Genomic DNA, 23425 nt, shown 5'->3' on the forward strand with positions numbered 1-23425 from the left:
ATCTAAAAATTTCTCTTTTTATATATAAAGTAACATTGGTTTAAGAGTTTAATTATTTGTCAATTATATTTTTTTTAAAATTTATTTTTCTTTAAAACTCTTTGTTTCCATTCTCCTTTTATAATATTAAAATTAAAATTTTAGTGTTGACAATTATCGAAATCCATAATGAAGACTAAAATGGTTGTTTATAAGCCAAAGCATAGATAGATCCTCTTGGGCCTCTAATCACAAATGTTCTAGACCTAACAAATGTTACAAGGCCTCTCAGCTGCGTTGTCCATGATTATATAGGGCCACCAACATGAATATTTTGAGTGTCCAATAGACCCCAAACTACAGTGCAGTTCTTGTTGAGATGATTAGTTTAAATGCAGCTTTAACTTGCAATAATAATGATAAGAAGAAGAAGAAGAAGAAGAATGATGATGCAATTGAATCAATATTTAGACCCTGGGCATAAAGAAATTTTAATGTGAGAAACAATGTTATTCCCACTAGCACCCCTCAATGGTGAAAGGACCGAATTGAAACACCCATGCTCAAGTGTGGATGTTCCCCATAAATCACCTATCTTCTTTTTCTGTTTCTATTTTCGTTTCCCAATACAAAAATAAAATTAATAAATAACAGAGACTCTTACTTTTAAGAATACAGATAATTTTTTTATCAACGTGTCATATTTTTATTGGGAATAAAAAAAAAACAACGGCATGCAACTTCTATTCATTATTTGTTGACAACGGCCTCACAACCAGATGATCCTTTCCTGCTAGTCCTAAATTTTAATATTTTACTTGCGTTCACACGTGTGAAATTGATTTATTTAATTGAAGATTTTGCATTTGAATTTCATCGTATTCAAATCTCCTTGAACCAACGATAGTCATGAATCATAAGTAGAGATTAATTTTAAATTCTTTAAACTTAGAACACCTTGTAATTTCTAACTTTAGAAAAAAAAATTCTATTTTTATAATATTTTTATTTTATTTCAAAAAACTTGTTAATATATCTTATTAAAATATTTTAAAATTTAATTTCAATAAATTTTATAGTCAAATTTATAATAAAAGTTTTTATATGATAAAAATATTATTATACAATTACTTAATTAAATTATTTACCATAACACTCCTATCCTTATTAGGGGTGGATGTTGTGGAGAGCACAACAAGTATCCAAAAAGGCTCAATGGGGAAAATGTGGCCCTCACCCATTTCGTTGTGGACATCATGCAAATGATAGGGGCCCAAATTCCATTTCCAGACAAATTTATGGTCCTTGTAATGCCATTTCTTTTAGTATAGTCTTTTAATGAACACTATCTTGAAATTCTTGGATTATGGAGAAGGGTACTTTTAAATGCAATTAGTCTTTTAATTCAAGTCTTTGCCCTGTCCCAGCCGTTTCCTCTCGTTTTCTTGTCTCTAAGATCACTAAAACAAAATAGATGAATAAAAATTGGGTTCAATGAAACGAAACAATCACATCATCACTGAACCAAAATCTGAAACTAAAGGCTGCAGACGATAAACCAACCACTATGCCATTTTATGAGGATGAAGAATGGAAATAATGAAGTATCCTTTATGTGTGAGCTAGAAATTTGTGTTCTCAAATAATACAGCATTATTGAACAAAATTTAGTATCCTTCCTGTCACAACCAAAATGCCAAAACATTTATCTGATGTGTAAAGTGAGTTTTTTTTCATAACCTTTTTTCGTATATAATAATTCAAATTTTAAATTTTGTTTAAGCGATATCGAGCCATACTAAGTTCAATTTTTATTATGTTTTTCTTTTAACATTACATGGTTATAAAATGGTTTAGTTGTGTTACATGAGAACAAAGGACATTGATTATAGATAGAAAGTTGTTATCTTGCTAATAATATTCAATTTTATGAGCAATATAGATCAATGAACTCACCTTACTTCTTGAAAAGAAAAATAATCATGAAAAATATGGATGATATGACATTTTACCTATTTGCAAAACATGATGATATTAATGAAAATAAATTAAGCTTATTTGAATTAAGGTTTAAATGGTGAATTTATTTTAATATTATTAATTATAATTTTTTGATATTAAATCTAGCTTATAAGTTTTTGATATACTTTTGACTATTAAATAATCTGTAATTAGTGTCCGAAATCTCATCATATGAAGTACTTTATAAAATTTAAATTTTCTCTAATTTTGACGTGAATATAACTATTCAATTAAGATTTGTTTAAATAAAAAAATTTGTTAACAAATTTGCTTAAACGAGTTTTCTCTCACTGAAAAATATACAAAACTTCTTAAAAACAACAGTAATTTCTCTGATCCTTCAATTTTATCATCTTCTTTTCAACCTCACAATTAAGTCTTTAGCAGTATAGATGATTTATACGTAATTCAAAGCAATGACATTATTTCTCGAATTCACCTTAGAAATCATATAATGATGCTATGTGACTGTTAATTAATTGCAATTAACTGCAATAGTTTACTATATATAATTGACACCCTGTGACACAACAAGCGAAAAAAAATAGTTTACTATATATAAAATGAAAAGATAAAACTATAAGCCATAGCATGTTTACGGTAAAAAAAAAAAAAACCTATATATATTCATTACACAAATTTTATGGTATAATTTTATTTCCAATTGCATATACTTATTTTGAGATTTCCTTTTAGGTTGATGTAACTAGTCCCATATTAATTAAACCATAGCTAAGTCTCCTCAATTAATTCAAATAAAGCTTGATGGACTTTAATTATTTGAGGGAAGAAAAAGTAAAGAACCCTTCAGTACCTTATTTTTCTTCTGTTAAATTAAAAAATGTAATTCATTATTACAAGTATATTATATATCTTTTATAATTTTAAATATTCATTTCAATCTTATGTTCATGAATAAAGGGTAATTGCTAGATAAGAATAATGGTTAATTTGGTTTACTGTGTCTCCGTTTATTTATTTATTTATTTTATAGTGCACTGATTTGAATACATTGCATTCTGTATATGTTCCAAATGCATAGTATTCCCTCTTTCAAAAATCACCAAAGAAATACACAGAGAGAGAAGGGACTTGAAATATTCTTTCTTCTTCCTCGATTTCGTTTTTCTCAATTAGACTTCTTACGCATAAAATTAATATTAAACCAAAAATGTTCACCTAACTAAAAGTTGAACTGTAAAGTTTTAGCAGTATGAAATTTAAGTATGTTTGATGAAAGCATACTCTAACATGAGGATAGTTTTATAGTATTTTATGTATAAATTTAAATAAAAAAACAGTTTTGTAATAAAAAAATAATAAAACTAAACAACCCTTAATTTTCTAACATGACGATGCAGTGTTTGAATTTGAGATTTTGTTTTAAAAAAATTGGACACGTATTGCATGAATATTTTTGAAAACATAATTTAATAAGATTGGACGAAGATAATACTTCATTTTATTTTTTTTGTTTGCTTTTCGTAAAGGGATGAAGATAATGATACACATTACCAAGTGTAGACTTGGGAGAATGAGTGCAGAAAATCCACAGATGCATGCTATCGCTTTTAAATTACTTCTATGAGCAAGAAAACTTCCCATTTCCGTGAAACTTACGTAAATGTTGTGTTAGTTTAATTTTAAGACGTAGTCCAATTCCAATAGGAGAAAGGCATGCACGAAGAAGAAAATCATGGAGTTATTACGCTTTGCCCTTAATTAATTGAAAATTATGTTCTACATATATTAATTTTTACCATTTTTTCAATATTTGTTTGTCTTCTTTCTACTTAATTCTATCTTTCACTATTTTGACTGTTTTTCTATTACATCATTAAATTTTGTTGTTCTACTCATACCATTCCACCGAAATAAATGTTATATGAATGCATCAATTTATTTTCATAATTATCTGTTTATATATATTTTCCGTTGACACATTTATATTTTTAACCATATTTTTAAAAAGGTTTTTCATGCGCTATACGATTATTATTAAATTAAATTATTTTAAAATAATTAATTAATGATGTATTATGTTATTATTTTTAAAATTAATAAATTTTATAAATTAAAAATAAATACTCAATAAAAAAAGTTACATGACATAATGAGAAAAAAAAATAACTCTTTAAAATAATTATTAAAAACACTCTCCGAGAATTAGATTTAACACATTGAGGTAGATTAAAAAACTGTAACAATAAAGAAAAAATACCATCCCCTATTTTTTTAATATATAAACATGTAATGTGCCTCCAGTAATTATTTGCACTTTACAAAACTTCACAACTTTGCATGCTGCGAATATGATAATTAGAAAACAAAAATCTATTTGTAGAATACTTTGTATATATTCTTTTATAATTAAGAATAATAGAATGATAAAAAAAAAAAAAGGTGTGGGATAATGGTAAAAGAAGATAGAGAGAAAATTTTGATATATAATTTAAAAGATGTGAAAAGAATGTATAAGAATTATTTAATTTAAATAAACAATGTTAATCAAAGAAAGTGTTTATATTAAATAATTTTTCGTTAAATTAAATATTGAAGGTTTACAAGAAAAGCAAAACATTAATTTTAAGAAACATATAGCCAGTAAACGAAAACGGCAAGACGACTGTAGCCAGCGAGTTAGAATTTTATGTTCTACTAATGAAATGATAAGAGAGGATTAAATTGACTTTTAAATTGAAAAAAGAAAAGAAAGAAAGAAAAAGAGAAAGAATAAATTGATGGTTGAGGATGACAATAACTCTAATTATTATTTTTTAGATCACAATAACTATTTCTTTTTAGTTCCTTAAATTATAATCATTAATTATTTAAATTTATAAAAAATCATTTTAATTTTTAACTTTATAAATGTTTTTCTTTTCATTTTTTGTACCGCAAGAGTATATATTTTATGACTTTTTCATTAGATTATTATTATTATCATTATTATTATCTTTTTAAGGATTGTTGAATTTGATTAAAGGGTTCTTTTAGACATTGACTGCAATTAACTATCAAAATTTTGTGAGAGATTAACTCAGATTGTTCTTTAGACTCATTTTGCTTTAATTTGAGAATTTTTATATTTTAACAAAAATTGGTCAAATTTTATTAAGAGTTTAACTCGTTATTAACTTACAAACTTTGTTTTACAATTTTATTTCATTTTGCATCCTACCCACAGAGAATTAGATGAATCAAGATGATAATTCAAAAATGTAATTTCAAGTGAGATTTAACAATGTTATAGAGAAAGAACTAATTTTAATAAAATTAGATTGAACAAAAAAAATTTATAAAAAAAAAATCAAAGAATCAAATCATTAATTTTATCTATTTTCTATTATAAAAATTTAAAAAGAAAAAAAAAACTTTAGCCTTAGGTGTCCTCGCATGCTAAAAACTAATATTAACTCACGTAATATTTTTCAAGTAATGATGTAGGACTTATATGCATCATCTATAAAATTAGAAAATAAATTATTTCCACTTTAACTTCATGAATTATAGAACAATATCAATTTCATATTCTCACAAATGATAGATAAATTTAAATAAATAAATAAATCGGCTCCCAATAGCAAAACGCTAATTACATCATTATTTTGATATAATCATGATTTTTATTTTATTTTTTAAAAATTCTTTACATTTGGTAATGTTTATAGTATAAAAAGTAAGTAAACTTAATTGATTATGACCTTGGACAAAATTGGAAAGTAGGGTAAGAATTAAAACTGGAAACTTAATTGTTTATGATATAACACAGACATATTTCTATAAAATATATTTACATAACACAGACATATTAAATTATCAATAGCCCCACCCTACAATGTATTAAATTACCAAATATTATAGTTTAAATTAAATATATAAAGTGAAAATATAAATGTCTTAGTTTAATTTAAAACATATAAAATTTATGAATAATTTAATGATAAATGTAGTGTATTTTTACATAACTTTCTCCACTTTCTGGAAAAAGCCATTGCCCTTGGCTCTCTCTCTAACGTTACCATCCCATTATTAAATAGGACCGCCCTTTCTGTCATTCTATCCACAAATAAACACAACTTGCTTTCGTTGCATGTTGGCTTCTTCTATCAACTTCTAACCTTTCTTCTCTCTCCCTCTTTCCAAATCCTCAAATCCCAAAAATGGTGACTATGGTTTCTCAAGACAACGTTGTGGCATTGGTTTCTCGTACAGGCAGAGAGTTGCAACGCTACAGAAAAGGTCGTCGACAGGTCGTGGGGTTCGTCTCTTATTTTATGATAAGTTAATATATATATATAAATTTTTTGTACCAAGAAATGTATAAATTTTTCAGTATTCTTCTTTTTCTTTCTTTTTGCTGATTTTAGAACCATGAGTGATTTTGCTTAAGCCTTTGTTTCTCTGTTGAGTCTCATTTCAATTGTGATTGAACTTTTTTTGTGTTCCAATTTTGTCTATACATCTGTGTAGATGCATACCATACAGATATAAAATTGTTGATCAAACTTCCTTGGAGGCACCTGAAGAATTAGAGGTTTTGGTTATCACTTCTCAGAAAGGTAAAGGGATGCTATTTCCTAAGGTAAGCATAGCTACACTAACTTATTAGTCAATGAAATTCAACACCCAAATGGCATGTTAATTTGGTTTATTTACATTTTTTTTCACCCCATTTGTGTTATTTGTTTGACCAAACACCAGGGAGGTTGGGAATTAGACGAATCTAAAAAGGAGGCAGCTCTGCGAGAAACCATAGAGGAAGCTGGTGTTCGAGGCACTGTTGGGGTGAGAAGCTACTTGATAAAATAACTGATTTTGATAACTTAAAAATTGAGTTTAAGAATATAACAATAGTAAATTTTTATTAAAAAATATTTAAAACATTAAAAATGTAAAAGGGTAATAAATATTTTTTGAAAAAATATATATTGACTGTGCTTAGATGTTTAAATTCAGTCTTCAGAATTAAGGTTAACAGTAAAATAATAAACCATTGGCCACTAGCATATCTAAACTTGCAAGTTGAAATGAAATGCTCATTTTTTATATTTTTCATTATGGTTGATGCAGGGTAAATTGGGTAAATGGAGTTTCAAGAGCAAAACTCATGATACTTTTTATGAAGGCTACATGTTCCCTCTACTTGTTCAAGAGCAATTAGAGTTTTGGCCAGAGCAAAACTTTCGTCAAAGAATATGGGTGGGTAAATAAAAAACATGGGAGCACTGAGATAGTGTTTGAATTATTCTTTTTGTTCCTTCTTCTAAATGATCACTGAGATAGTGTTTGAATATTTCATTTTGGGTGTGTGTAGATGAGCGTTTCTGAAGCAAGGGAAGTTTGTCAACACTGGTGGATGAAAGAAGCACTAGAGAGACTAGTAAACCGTCTCATGGGTCGGAAACTTGGTCATGTGAAACAAATTGTAGGTTCTATACACTGCATTGGAGATGGCAAATCTGACTTGTAAACAGGGCTTAACCCTTTTAGCTTTTCTTGGACGGCAAAAACTGAGGAACAGTAGGCTCCAAACACTTATGGAATTAGAACAAACTGATAGAATTAGAATATAAATAGTAGTAGTTGAAGTAAATCACATAGAAGTTTACAATGGCCCCATTAAAATGTATGTGAGAATTCACTTCATCTGTACAGTGAGACTTATGAAAATCCATTGTTCAATAAACAATTTGCCTTTCTTTTCAATCAACATTTGGATAACATGTAAAGTGAGGGGCTTAGCAGAACTGGGATATGATATATTATTGCACAAGCAATGGTTGTATTGTATATGCCTATATAGGTAAGTGGAGATAAGGCTCAATTGAGTTGAGACTGTGAAATATTGCTACTTATTACTGTTTGACATGGTTAGCGTGTCAAGAAATTTGATGTTCTATTCCCTTTAAGGAAAAGGACATTTTGTCTAGCATGAATAAAGTTGAACCATTTGATTCGAAGGAATCTACATGAACTGAGCCAATGTTCTAGCATTTACCACTAGAAACTTGGTTTCTCTGCATCTTATGTCGCGTACAAATCTGACTTTTTGTTCTAATTAATGATTGATTATAAGTTTATATATATTTTTAGTTTCCATAAATATTTTTTATTAGTTTTAATCATTATGAATTCAAAAAATTTAAAATAATATCAGTGAATATCCATTAATGTCATGATATGTATTTAGTTATGTTAAATCAATTACTATTTTGATGTAATATGTGACCTAACATATAACATATATAAATATATGCCATATCATTTGTAAATAATGATTGAGAACATTTTTAAAAATCATAAAATTCAAAATCAATAAAAAAAAATTAAAGCTAAAAACTAATATAACCATATATAAGAGGCTAAAATATATTTTATGCTCAACTATACCTTTTAATTAAAGATCAAAGTGAAGATATGCTTCTTCCTTGTTTTCTTTTTACATTTTTTATACTGATTTTCTGTTGAATATCCTTCATTTTTTTTTCTTTTGGAAACATCAACATGAAGCTAAGATTGGAAGTAGCATAGTTGGTACTCTAACCGTTTGAGGTATGAATGACCAAGAAAAAAAGAAGAAGCTAGAACTCAAATAATCCTTTGATGGTTGGAGGAATACGTGTGGAATTGGTTGACTGAGCCATTATCTTGATCAACAGTGGAATACCCTAGACCAAATTGAGAAGTGAAAAGTTGAAGATTTTGGTCAAGGAGAGAAATTTTATTGAAGAGAAGAAGGGGTTGATAAAAAAAAAAAAAAAAAAAAAAAACCTCTCAAATCTCAACAATTGGTCCAAACACTATATTGGACTTTGATCTCAACACACACGCTACTAACAGCAAAAAAAATAAAAGGAAGAAACTCGCACATTAAACTATATATTTTTTTGCCTCTTACTTTTATTCAACTGTTTTTGAACATATGCTATAATTTTTAATGTTTTATTTGTAGCATTGTAGTATTGTTCTATTTTCAATGTTCCATTTTACTTCTATTTATACTAATATTATCAACAAAAGTGCATTAAAGTTTATGGGTGTGCTAGCGTTAACGTGTGAAAATAAATATTCTACATAGTATAATATGAAATCAACTTTTATAATAATTTTTATATTTTAAATAAATGTTAACCATATATTTCAAAAATAAAAGAAAAAAAGGTTATTAAAAAATAATCGACATAAATTAGATAAATATGTTAAATTTAAAATTTAAATTAAAAAATAGATAGTGCATGTATAGATAATCTTTTTACAAAAATTGGTCAATTAGATCACCTTAGTTTAAATAAATAATAAGATGAATTTTGTAGAATTGGGCCGAGGATTGTGAACTGGGCTAGACGAAACTGGGCTGACTGTGAGTGTAGAGTAGAGTTGCCTGTAAGGATTAGAAATCAAGACAAGGTTACATTTAGACCCAAAAAAAAGGCAAAGTTACATTGTAAACTTAATCAATTTCATTTTTTCTATTGATCTCCCTAGTGCAAATTATATATAATTTATATTTTAATTTTACCTAATTATGTCTCTCGAATGTGGGAGAATTGTGAAAGAAAGAACAAGAAGTCAACATTAACGGTTTTGTTCTCTAGTAAAAGCAAGAGTCAAGGGCATTAACTTCAAAATAGTCTGGTTCTTTATTCTCTACTCCTTTTATTCATTGAAATTGCACCAGATTAATAGCTGATCATCATTATATAATATACTTCCCTTTGATATTATATACTTTCAAGCAGGGAACCTATTAAAACTTATGATCCTATTAAAAATAAACAGTTTAGCAAGTCATTAAAATTCTATTGTAATTTAGCCAGAACTACCAATTTTCCCTCTACTGTCCTATGGTGTTCTCAAGCTACGTTTCTTTCAAGTGTGCATCTGAATGTTTGTATAATTAATTACACGCTCAAGTATCAGCTTTGATTATGTACATTTCTCTTTGGAGGTGACCCTTATGATAGATATATTGGAAAAACCTTGTACTCCTATTCAAGATCATTTAGAACACATTTATATGAACTAATTATAGGTCGTGCTAAAGTTAGTATGAGATTGAGAAAGTGCGATGTCAGTTGTCCTAGAGCGTCTTCTATTGAAAAAAGCATTTGTGTAGTGTGCATCATTGGGAAAGTGTTGAAGCTCTTTCCTTTATCAGCGTGAGCTTTACTTCGCCATTAATCCATAGAGGCTTAGATTAATATATTCAGAAATCATTGGTACCCAATAAAGAACAATATTTTTCCAAGTTAGTATAATAACGCCAGTAGTAGTAGTAGTGGGCTTGTTGTACCAATGTTCCTTTTCTAAACATGCATAGCATACATTAATCTATATATATATATATACAATACAAAAATTTTATTCGTTATATATATATATATATATATATATATATACGAGATAAAAAGACAATAAAAAAATTTATTAGTGATATGAGATATCAAAGAGAAGTAAAGTAATAGAAAATTGAAGAGACTGTAAATATTTAAATATTATTATTGTGAACAAGATATGGTGTACGGATAGGATGGACGGATGGAAGCATGTGTTTTAGGGACAAAGAAACAACAAAAGTAAATTCGAACATTATTGACATGTTTTTGAAACCATGACAGAAACTGTTATGCAACCAATTTATTTCGGAACACACTTTTTTAATATATTTTTAATTATTAGTTAAAATTTATTTAAAAAATACAAAAAATGAAAGAGATTAAATAAATTAAGAATAAAATGATATAATTTATATATTTTAAATTTTAATTAATATTTTAAAAAGTACGATATTAGCAAATTTTCATCTTCCACACCGGAATGCTCTATCATCGACAACTTGGGCAAAGAACCAAAATGAGCATAGACTGCAATACCACAAAAAACTTAATTAAACCAGATAATTAGAGAGAATTAATATCAACCACTTATGCAAAATTTATACGAAAGAAATTGACTCTTACCAGCCCACAATCTCAATGTAAATTAATATGCAACTATGTCCTTTGAAGTTAACATGTCCGATTTCAAACAACTCAATTAAGGAAAGTTCAAACTGTCACTCTCTCCAACTTTAATCAGATATATAATGCTTTTCTGCGATGAAGTTATCTTCTCGACCCATTCACAATTTAAAATAATTTTCTCAATGCTTACCCAAGTATAAATCTGGCTCACTTTTAACATTATCAAAATTTTGAAGTTTTGTTTTCAAAAGAAAGAAACTAAAGTTGCTACTTTTTTTTTTTTCGATTATATCAACCTAAAAGAAAAAGAACCAAGTATAATAATCAACTAACCCAAAAAAAGGAAAAGAAAAACAATGAATGGAAGCTTTTTCAGCTTTCTTCGGCACAGATATTACATGGGTGGATTTTGCTTATTTAAAGCAACTGCTTGTGCATGCACACAGGTCGTTCTCGCACCAATTGCATAGCTCAAAATCTTCATTTCATTTCCAATTTTCCATAACATGATTCACTAGTAATCAATCATATACATGTACACACGTACGTCAACATCTCCAATAAATTAAAATTCCCAAAATGACACTCTCACTCATAATTTTTCTTCTTTCTGTGATTTCATTTCCTCGTTTTTCGGTGTCTTCCTCCACAAGCGAGTTCCTCTACAGCGGGTGCACGCAGCAAAGGTACACCCCTAACTCGGCCTACGAGTCCAACCTCGACTCGCTACTCACCTCTCTGGTCAACTCAGCCACGTACTCGTCCTACAACAACTTCACCATAGTGGGCTCCACTCCTCAAGACGTCGTGTACGGCCTCTACCAGTGCCGCGGTGACCTCGCCATGCCGGACTGCGCCACCTGCGTGGCGCGTGCCGTCACGCGCGCCGGCGACCTCTGCCGCGAAACCTGCGGCGGCGCGGTGCAGCTCGACGGCTGCTTCGTGAAGTACGACAACGCCACGTTCCTCGGCGTGGAGGACAAGACGGTGGTGCTGAAGCAGTGTGGGCCCTCCGTGGGGTACAACCCCGACGCCATGGGGAGTAGGGATGCCGTGCTCGCCGGACTAGCCGGCTCCGGCGGGAATTTTCGTGTCGGCGGTTCCGGCGGTGTTCGCGGCGTGGCTCAATGCTCCGGCGACTTGAGTTCCGGCGAGTGTGAGGATTGCGTTTCGGAGGCGATATCGCGGCTGAAAAGTGATTGTGGTACGGCGGATTATGGGGACATGTTTTTGGGGAAGTGTTATGCGAGGTATTCGACCGGTGGGGCCCATCATGAGTCCAAGGCCCACGGTAAGGCCCATCATATGCTGTTTCAGTTTCTGCCATTGCTCTTTTACTACCTTCTCATGGGTTTCTTCAAGTTTTGAACATTCAAGAGAGAAGGGAAAAGTAGTGATCTTTGGGGTGTTGGTTTACTTTAATTTGGATTGGTTTGGACAGGATCATGTAATTTTCTTTTCCAATATGTAAGAAGCAAAATTTTAAGATGTGTTTAATATATTGTGATTGCTTCAAATTTTAGTATAATTTATAGTTTACAAATTTAAAAGTAAAAAAAAATTATTAAGAAAAGTAGATTTATTATATTAATAAAGTTTTAGTATTATCAATTTTTTAAGAGATGAAATTAATATTTTCTGTTTAATAAATTGAATTAATTTGTTTGTTTATTTAAAATTGACCTTCATGTATGAACCATGGATGGGACATACTGATAATTTGTTTGCTTTTACTAGCTGACTTATTTTTTTGGAATGGTGGGTCGTGTGTTGCAGGCAAGTCAAGTAAGGAAGGTCAAAAGACATTTGCTATAATTATTGGATCATTAGCAGGAGTAGCTATACTTATTATTTTTCTTGCTTTCTTGAGCAAGATTTGTGGGCGACAAGGTAAATAATACACACCTTTTATTTATATTAATCAGAATAAAAAGGATTCAGCAATATATTAACATGATTCCTTTTGGCTTGTATATATTTTCCCATGCAGGTAAATAAATTAAATTGAGTTTGTGACTTGAGTGCCATTCGCACTTATCAATTCTCGTCTTTTCCCCTCATGGCCTTCTATTTTAGTTATTTTTGGGCCTCTTTTGTTTCATTTGTTGTTTTTCTCTTTGTTTATCTTACCCCTTTTTCTATTTCAAATTTTGAAATTCAACTCGCAAGAGGACTTAGAACCTTAAGGTGGATACCTATTATGAGAAAGAAAAAGCAATGTACAATGAACATTTGTATTTGAATACAATGGGAGGGGATTGAGCTAAGAGATTCTGGCTACTTGGTACTTACTTCCCCACTTCACAAACTTGTGTTGTAATGTTGTCTAATGTCTCATGCTGGTAAAGAAAAAGTAGATATACCCTATGCGCTCATGAACTTTTTCGATGCTTTCTTGTAATGGAATTTGTAAATTTTTATTAAAATAAAATTACTCATACTATCGTATAAATTTGTGAATTTCGTATTGAAAACTTTTCAATTTATTGATCTTTCAATAAATTTGTATGACTTTTTTCGCATTTTATAATTATAGCATTTATAATAGATACGCACATTTTATAAATGCAAAAAAATGCTAAGTTCAGATTTGATCAGCGATAAGTACCGATAAAGTTTGGCTTATATGCTAAGTTTCTTACACAAGTATGGTCCCGTCAATGGCCCAATGCCTGCAGTGGTTGGCAGATCATATAAATGTTAATTAGCTTTATTTAACACACTCCATACAAAATTTATCTATATTAAAAATATATTGCCATCATAATTTTCTTATTAAAAAATTATTTTAATTTACTCTTAAAATTTAATTTATAATATATATATATATATATATATATATATATATAAACTTTATAAAACATATTTTAACCATATTTTTAGTCAACATAAAACATCTTAAATAAAAAGTTCAAAATAAATTCTGATACAATATTAGAATTTAAATATGAATCTAATTTCAGGCTTTTTTTCATAAATAAATTAAAAAAATTCATTAAATATAAAAGGAAAGTTACGATCATTCAAATGTGAATGTAATCAGACATAAAGTTGAATTGCATTTCTAAAGTATATCCTCTCAAGCATCCCCGAGGCTTCTTAACTAATGTTTCATAGTATGTCCCATCACCCAACCAAGAGGATAAAATAGTGAGAGAATATTTTCTAATAAAATTCATTTCAATATCATATAATGGAAAGAACCTAAAACAATTGCTCTTTACACACACCTTTTCTACCTTGTCTTTTACCTAAAACATCATCAATTGGATGGAATCCATCTCATTGGGTCTCTAGATGGATGCCATGTACCAAAGCTTCGAGATTAAGGAAGCATGGACCATGCACAGATGCACACTCTACATTATACATTAAAGCAGCGTAAACCTATAATCTTGTTTTGTACCCCACAAATTAGTTGTAAATTAAGAGACAAAGCAAATAAGCACTAGCAATTTAAAAAATCAATGCCAAGTATGTACTCGTACTGTACCCTAACCTGTTACAACTTGGGAACTGAGTAACTGAACTTCCCAAAGTTAGAACATCTTTAAAGGCAAATTTAATTTACTTTTTATAATAAGAAACTACGCTTTAGTAAGAACAATTACTAGAGAAAATGCTACTATTAACTTCTTAGTAAGCAAGAAATTCTTATACAAGAGCAGCTTTATTAGTATTTGTTCTTTCTAATTTCACAGTCAGTTAAAATAAGTGAAAGTTGAGTAAGACCCGCGCTTTTAAGGATGAAGCTTAAATTTTTATTATTTATTATCAAATTTTATTATATATATATAACCCTTTACGAGGAACCAAACATGTATCAACATCCATTGACGTGCTTAACGCAATTTTACTTTATTATCATACAGTTAAAATGAAAATTGTTCATTCTCCAAATTTTGCACAGCTCACAAATTTCATATGATTGCATTATCCATCTTATTCTATATATCATGGTCATGAAGATAAATATGTGACCTTTCTTAATGCTCGTTTTGTTTCACAATATTATATATATGTAAAATGTTATAATTAAAAACAAATTCATATTAATCATAACATTAAAACGGGTTTTAAATGCTGAAAGAAATTATTACTGAGTGACTAAATGTGTTTTGCTCTTTTGCTCCCACCCTTACTCCTATTTCCAGTATCAGACTCCAAGTCCAATCCAATCAATTAGCATAAACAGTTTCTTATTTTGTTAAGAAACAGTTAATTGAAACATTGCCTACTTGTTACTAGGCCCAAATAAATGGGCTCAGATTGGAAAACCCAGTTGCAGACTAAAACTTCCTCAGGAAGGACCCATTATGTCGACCAAAAACAAAAAGGGAAGAACCCAGAACAACGATGATTGAAGAAGAACCCAAAATCCCAGAACATTCTGGAGTGTCTGCGACAATTCCTATCATAAACATGAGAAACGAAAAAACATATATAATTTTATTGTTTATCACAAAAAATTGCAAGCACTACACTTATATCTCTTCTGCTACAACTCTTCTTCCCTTTTCTCTAGTGTATTAGGAGAATCAAATCAATGGCTGAAAGTATCTTTGGGTACCCGTTCAGACGCTTCTTCTGGGGTCATCCTCCAATTTTCAGAGAATGGTCTGGTTCAACGGCCCTCTTGGATTGGCTTGAATCCCCCACTGCCCATATCTTAAAAATCAATGTTCCAGGTACCATGTTAATGTTTTATTGCACTTTCTCGCCCTTTCTTGAGTTCTTTACTTTTAATGACCCATTAGAATCTTAAGTGGCGATTCTGTGTTTGGTAGTAAAAATGGAATCTTTTTGTGTGTTTGACTTAGTTAGTGAATTGGTTAATTGATTATAATTGAGTTTTGGATGATGAGTATATGGATAGGATTCAACAAAGATGACATAAAGGTTCAGATTGAAGATGGGAATATTTTGCACATCAAAGGGGATGGTGGGAAAGAGAAGACTCAAGCAAAGGAAAAGGACACTGTTTGGCATGTTGCTGAGAGAGGGATTGGGAAAGGGGATTTCTCAAGGGCAATTGAATTGCCAGAGAATGTGAAGGTGGATCAGATTAAGGCACAGGTGGAAAATGGAGTCCTCACTATAGTTGTGCCTAAAGATGCTACACCCAAATCGCCTAAAGTGCGAAACGTTCAAATCTCTAGCAGACTTTAAACCTTTCAAATATAAATATAGTTACATGAGTAAGAATTTGAGAAAAATAAAAAGATGTATTATGTTGTAAACAAATTACATGTTGTGATGAATAACGAATATGTGGTTAAACAATAATAGCGCAGTGCTTATTTTTGTTTTTATGTTTGGTCCCTCTTTGATGGATAATGAAGCGTGTGTACAACAAACAATAATAATAGCAAAGTTAGGTACGCAACACAGATCATGTGATGAGAATGCTATGTAGGAGCTGTGTAACAGGTAATAAATCGCCAACTAAATTTCAAAGGAACACGAGGATTGGAAGTTTGGAAAATACAAGATATTTTTGTGCATGAAGATGGAATTAAAATTAGAATATAAATTCCAATTCAGAATCTAATTGTATATAATTAAAAAAAAAAACATTTGATATCATTTTCAATTCTTAATTTAGACACTAAACCTATATCCAGTGTGGAAGTTTTGGAACAGAACTGTCGAAACTATTTTTGCTGTTAAGTAACTCTTTATTAATAAATCATACAACTGGAGATAGATGCTTTAATTGAGTTTTTAGTTTTTCAACAAATTTTAAATAATTTCTGTTATATTACTTACGATTGTGATTTTTCATATTAAATGATATTTATGTTTTTTAAAATATATTATTAATTTTTATTATTTATCTACACATTTAATATAAGATTAATAATAACAATCGTTTCATATGTTAAGAGGATATATTATTTAAATGTTTTAATTTGATTTTTTGTTTTCAATTTTTTTCATGTAAGTCATTTATCGTATATATATATATATATATATATATATATATATATATATATATATATATATATATTACTAAATGATGCTTTTTATTTTTGTTTTATAAATATCTTTAAATGGAAATTTCTATTGGTCTTTTACAATATTATGAATTTCTTTTTGGTTCTCGAGGGAATAAATGAAAATTTTATAATATTTAAATGGACTAAATAAAAAATAAATAAATTGAACAAATTTTTTTTATGAGACTCAATTGAAAGAATAAATAAATGAGAGATTAGAAAGATTGAGAGAAAAAAATAAAAATAAATCGAGATAAATAATTAGGAATTCATATATACGTAACAAATTTTTGTATACGCAATCATTGTATAATTGTATAACTGAAAATAAAATGGTGGAACGAAAATAGATACGGAGCTTATGCAGTTTAGGAGAAAATTGCAGTTAGAGTCTAAATTTGCTTAAGTAAAATAAAATTTGTTCAAATAAATTTAATAAAAAGTAATTTTAACTTAAATAAAAAAAATTTGTTTAGACAAAAAATTTTAAAATTTTATTTTCTTCATCTTTAAACTATAAAAAAATTGAAAACTATTTGTGTAAAATTACGTGGTCGTACTACAAAAATTTAAGTGTTTCAAAACATATAATAATATAATTATTTCTCAATTAATTTCTCAAAATTATCATTCTTATAATTTTTATAATCATTTTTAACAATTTAATTTGATTTCAAATAAATCCATCTCACTAATATTTAGCACAAATAGCACACTAAATAATATATTTAAAATATTTAATGAGATAAAATATGTAAGAATTTTTAATAATTAGATAATCACTAATAAAAAATAAAAGTTCTTCAAAATTTCTGTAATTTAGAAAAGAAAAAGATAAAATTTTGAAATTTTTTATAATTTTAATTTAAGTGTTTTTTAGTTTAAGTGAATATTACTTTTTATCAAATTCATTTAAACAAATTTTTTTAATTTAAATTTAAATTAATTTTTTATTAAATTTATTTAAACAAATTTAAGCTAAAGATAATCTAAATCCACCGAAAATAAATCTTAACTACGCCGTTGGCAAACCTAATCACTACGATCACCCAAAGTTGCTTGTCAGTACCAACTTTTAAGCACTGGTGATGGCATCCTCCTATCCCTATTCCCACCATATGCTTTGCTCACGTTGCTACCAATATTTTTTGGGTTTTAAAAAATTATTAATATTTGTTTTAAAATTTATGATAAAAATATTAATCATTTTATTTTATATATATATATATATTTGACATTCACCATTTTCGTTAATCAAGAACACAAGTTCTATTCAATTATTATTTGTATTCAGATTTATAATTTTCTGAATATTTTATTTTTATTTAATCTTTCGTTATTTTAAGTTTTAATTTAATGTGCAGACCTTTTCTTTTTACACATTTCCTTTGTTAGTTTTTTTTTTTTTAATGTTATATGTGAACTGTTTATCTGTCTCTTGAGAACAAATGACCAAATTTCAACTCTAACAAAGGTATATATGAAATTAAAATTGCGAACTTCAAATCTGATTCAAACTACCATTCAAATCGGCTTTACTAGTTTTAATGTTTAAAGGAGAAAGAGGGAGGAGAAAAGTTGGGTAGAGAGAAAATTAGAAAAAAGTTAACTTATATTTTTTGTATTGGCATATTTGACTTAAATTTTTGTTTTAATTTTTATATATATATTTTTTATATTAGTCATCTACTGTTTACTAAATATACAATGGAGGTAGTGTTTTTTTATGTATAGATTAAAATAAAAAAATAATATGTATACGTGGGAATTAAAATGTAAAGTTTTTAACATGAAATAGCTAAAATAAAGTATAACTTTTTTCGTCTAAGAATTAAAAAAAAAAATAGTATTAAGTATATAGATTAAATTTAATATTATTATGACTTTGATAAATAATAAAGACAAATTTGTAACTAATTTTCTTATAGGAATTAAATTGTAATTTTTTAAAAAGCACTAGAATAAAAAAGCATTTTAAAAAAAGGTGGAAAAAAAATCAATGTAGGACTTCTATAATATTTTTCTCTATTTAATAAAAAGGAAACTAAAATTCATAATTGTTTTTTTTTTCTTTTGGATACATATGCATCTATTTACCTTTCTTGTCCAGTGAAAGGTCTAGTTAAATCTTCTCAATTAATTAGAAAAATAAAAATGTTATATTACTTATTCATCTTCATTCCTCTCATATTTTTATTCCAAGCAAACATGTAAGAAAAAGATTTCAATTTCTTTCTCTTTTAATTCTTTTCGTTTTTTAACATTCAAAAAATTAATAATTATTTAGATGAATTGGACGTTAGTCGTTGGACCCGATTGATATAGATTAGTCGCAAATTATTTAGTGGATGAAATTAATAATAATAAAATGAGAATGTCAAAACATATATCCTATAGAATGATATTTGCAAGGATTCTTCGTTTAAGCTTTAGGCAGGTAAATCCATCGCTGATTAATATAAAATGTGCAACATATTTCTCGTTTTACATGCTTAGATACTGGATAAAATGGGCCGGGCCCAGCTCAATTATTTCACTGTACTAACCCAACTTCATATGACAGATATCTCACTTCAATTTAGATACACGTTCAAAAAACAAAAAAGACACGTTAAAATATTAAAAAATGTTTATTTTATTATAAAATGGTTCTGTAAAAAAATTAATATCTCGTTAATTTTGACTAAAATTAATTTAATTTTTAAACTTATATTTAAATCAACTTGATAACTTGTAATTTTTACATTGATTTAAAAATTTAATGTTGATTTTTAATATAAATTTACTTCTGAGAGATTTTTTCAAACATAAATAACATAACTTTAAATTCAATTTTAAACAACAATAAGTACATTCAAACATAAGTTTATAACAGCATATTCGTAAATTAACTAAAAATAACCCAGGTGAATTGAACAAGCACTGGTTGCTCCTTGGTCAAAATTGAAAGTCCAAGTAATTAATTAAAGTCAATATAATTGTGGCTACTTGGTCAATATTGTATATCAATGAAATTTCAATCAAGTTTAATCAAACTTAAAGGACGTGTAAATAGTAAATAATTAATCCCCTGAGTAAATTCACAAGTTCTGTCTGTAATAAAATATACAGCATTGTATGAAGATTTTCTTTTTATCAAAATTTAAAATTCTTGGTGCATAAGAATCGAGTTCTAAAGGCAAAAAATAAAAAAAAGATCGTGATTAAGAATGGGAAGGTTCATTTCACATAGAAAGTTTATTCATGATTATAACATGTACCTTGCTTATAACAGGACAACCCAACGCATTGGATACACGGGAATGAAAAGTCCAAAATGATGAACAAACACAAAGCACTAAACATTACGAGATATATTAATAATACAGTCTTTTAAATGTATTTTTTGCAATTAAATATTTTTTAGAAATTTATATTACCATCAATTTTGGACATTATAAATACACATTGATGGTGTAAAATATTAATGTGGTACAGAGTGCAGAACTGCTGCAGATTGAATGCGTTTCAGACTTCCAGTGAGCATGTCCTTTCCAAACCACTAAAACTGAAGGTCCCTCATGGGCTCCACTATTTTTAATACATTTTTTAATATAAACTAAAATTTATTAAACATTAAAAAAAATACGAGAATGTGCTATTATTACGTTGTTAAAATGTGTGCAACATGATGAAACATTTTAAAAAGACACATTTCGCGTTTTGGCAAGAAGAAAGGGTATGAATGAAGACATTTAAATTACGGAAAGGGTATAACATTGATACGATATGAAACGACCCCGGTTGCAAAAACGACACAAGTTGGACCCACCGTGCTAGCGTTAGTTATTTGGGTTAACCAATAATTTGTCAACACATGTCATTCTCCCAATTCATCACTACCTAATAATAGTAACTGCAGCCAATTATCAACTAATTGGACGGCACCACCGAAAAAGTAGGAAGTCGTATATTATTATTATTATATGTATAAACTATAATACTAATTCATAAGCTCTGTTCAATACATACTATAAGTGTTTGACCTGTTAAAATAGTTGTAGTTTTTTTTTTTTTGTTAACATAATTTTATTATCAGAGTATATGTAAAAATACCAAGGCTTTACTATTTAGATTTTAATGGCAATTTTCATTTTGTGTGACCCCACAAACTATTTATTAGTCTTCTGACTTAGAAAACAGTTGCATGAGTAGCGAATTTTGATTGAGAGGGACGAAAGAAGAAAAAGGTATAGTTTGTGTCTCTTAAATCTTAATATCCTCTACGACCATTTCTAGCCATCTTTTTTTGTTACTTTTGAGAATGGTCAACTATATAGCATTATTATCATTCTCAAAAAAATATCTTATCAGATTATTTGTATTCTGGAGCACATTGAAGACATTCAATTCAAAACCATGTAACGAAATAATTAGATTTCCATATATACAGAGAAAAAAAAATATATGAGAGATAAATTTAAACTTTAATAATGAATTATCAATGTTGAAATTATCATTCCATAATTTTAAAAATGATAAATTTAATTTTTTTTATCTATAAACATAAGAACTGTATTAATATGGAAATATAGATATAATATATAGAATGAAAAAACTACCGCATTCCGAAAATTTATGACAGTTTATGAAGAGTAAAAGAATCTTAGAGAACGGTTTGGTTGTGGTGGCGCGGAATGAAAATTGCATTCACACAGCTGAAAAGACAAAATCATGAAATAGCAGAGTAGCTTTTATTAGCTCTTCTGTAATGCAGTAAAAAATAATTTAAACTCTTACAAAGATACCTTAACCACTGCGAAAACTTCACTTTTAATATTGAATTTCGCTGACTAATATATTTAAGATGCCCGTTAAAGAATAAATAAATAACAATTTTTTATTAATATATATATATATATATATATTAAAAATTACGGGGTGGATATTTTGTTTTACATTTTAAATTATTTTTTATTTTTAATTCTTTAATCAATACTCTAAGATTACTAATTAGCATTTGCTTTTATTTTTTAAGATATATATTTTTTAAATATATTATTGATATGTTACTATTATAACTCTTAAGACATTTTTTATTTATTATTTCTAAACAATAAAAAATGTTTTAAGTTATATGACTGAGGGTAGACAATTCAAAATGAGAGAAACTTAAAAAATAAAAACATTAATATAGTGCATAAAATACTCGTTAATTAATCAATACAAACTTGATATTCTAGGCAGAAACTATCATCTTCAACTAAAAACATTAATCTCATAATCAATCGGTGCAAAAAAAAAATAATAAAAAATTAGAACTTAGTAATTAATATATCTGGTCAACACTAGGAAGCAACAAAAATGGCTTTAACCTTTTGAATGAAACGAAAGGCGAAAGCAAAGATGGAATGATTTGGGTTGGGCGAAGTGTGTGTAAAAAACTAAGCAGTATTTCATTTAAGTAAAAGAACAAAAACATTACTCGAAAGGAAAATGGTCCATTTCAAGAGCTGAAAGGAAAGGGGTAGTCCTGTAAACGCATTTCCCTTTTCATCTAATTTAAACGCCCCAAAAATCCTATTTTTCATTGTCTTGTCCGAACTTTTAAGAATATATTTTTAATTAAAAGTTTAAATTTATTAAAAATCATGAGAAAACAAGAAAAAATATTTAATGAAAATTAAGAAAAATAAGACTTAAATGATCTATAACATGTAAACCTATATTCATTTAAGATATTTTAGAAGAGTTAAAAATTTTAAATAAACAAAATATATTTTAAAATGTATTTAATATTATTTCAATTTAGCTTCGTATCAATTATATTTTAAAATAATTACACATTAACAATAATAGATACAATTTTATATATCCTAATATTATATATATCATTATTTTAATTCATACTCTATTATTTTTATAATTTAATTATGAAAATAAATTTAGTATATTATTAACGTAAAAAAAATTATGTCGTTAACTAATTGAAATGTATTATGAATATAAATTTTATTATGAAAATAAATAATTTTGGTTGATTTAATAATATATAATTAAATGATAATATAAATTTTGTTTATATCATCAATATATTTAGATAAAAAAATATTAAAATTAATATGTTCTATCAATAGAATCTGTGAAATCAATTTTATTTTATAAATGGTGGAATTCTAATGGGTTGAATTTTATATAAAAAATAATTTATGAAAAATTGAAATCAGAAAAGAACAAAAAAAAAAACCCATCTCCGCACCACATGTCCCACTTACGGGCCCAATATTAATAACTTAAAAGCAAAAATAAAAACAAGTATGGGACCCACAATGAGGTTTTCCCTGAACAGAGGATCCAGCTCGGAGGTCACGCTAGGACGAATGGAATATGTGGGGTCCACCTAGAACCTTCCTCTATTTTTTTAATCATAAAATAATCACCCGATGCGGTACATTGGTCTTTTTCTGCACGTGATCGTAC

At 28.0% G+C, this 23425-nt stretch overlaps 3 protein-coding genes across 4 annotated transcripts; all 3 read left to right on the top strand.

The window, feature by feature from the left end:
• The first annotated feature begins 6062 nt into the window (after window positions 1–6062).
• On the top strand, window positions 6063–7966 carry LOC113847224 (nudix hydrolase 18, mitochondrial-like). Its single transcript, XM_027476191.1, has 5 exons — window positions 6063–6262; window positions 6475–6586; window positions 6706–6789; window positions 7075–7203; window positions 7319–7966. The coding sequence occupies exons 1-5, from the start codon at window positions 6165–6167 to the stop codon at window positions 7472–7474; spliced, it is 579 nt and encodes a 192-aa protein (XP_027331992.1). The 5' UTR covers window positions 6063–6164; the 3' UTR covers window positions 7475–7966.
• A 3514-nt stretch (window positions 7967–11480) lies between these two features.
• On the top strand, window positions 11481–12865 carry LOC113848107 (cysteine-rich repeat secretory protein 60-like). Of its 2 annotated transcripts, none has more exons than XM_027477494.1 (2): window positions 11481–12283; window positions 12754–12865. In XM_027477494.1, the coding sequence occupies exons 1-2, from the start codon at window positions 11547–11549 to the stop codon at window positions 12863–12865; spliced, it is 849 nt and encodes a 282-aa protein (XP_027333295.1). In that variant the 5' UTR covers window positions 11481–11546. The 2 variants fall into 2 exon arrangements, with proteins under 2 accessions (XP_027333295.1, XP_027333296.1); XM_027477495.1 differs by having other exon boundaries at window positions 11481–12258; window positions 12744–12865.
• Window positions 12866–15440: 2575 nt separating this feature from the next.
• Window positions 15441–16243, top strand: LOC113848131 (15.7 kDa heat shock protein, peroxisomal). The gene is made up of 2 exons (XM_027477520.1): window positions 15441–15655; window positions 15844–16243. Exons 1-2 carry the CDS (start codon window positions 15514–15516, stop codon window positions 16134–16136), a joined length of 435 nt encoding a protein of 144 aa, XP_027333321.1. The 5' UTR covers window positions 15441–15513; the 3' UTR covers window positions 16137–16243.
• The last annotated feature ends 7182 nt before the right edge of the window (window positions 16244–23425 follow it).

This window comes from Abrus precatorius, unplaced genomic scaffold (assembly GCF_003935025.1).
Source record: "Abrus precatorius isolate BTA unplaced genomic scaffold, Abrus_2018 Scaffold8, whole genome shotgun sequence".
Classification (NCBI taxonomy): domain Eukaryota; kingdom Viridiplantae; phylum Streptophyta; class Magnoliopsida; order Fabales; family Fabaceae; genus Abrus; species Abrus precatorius.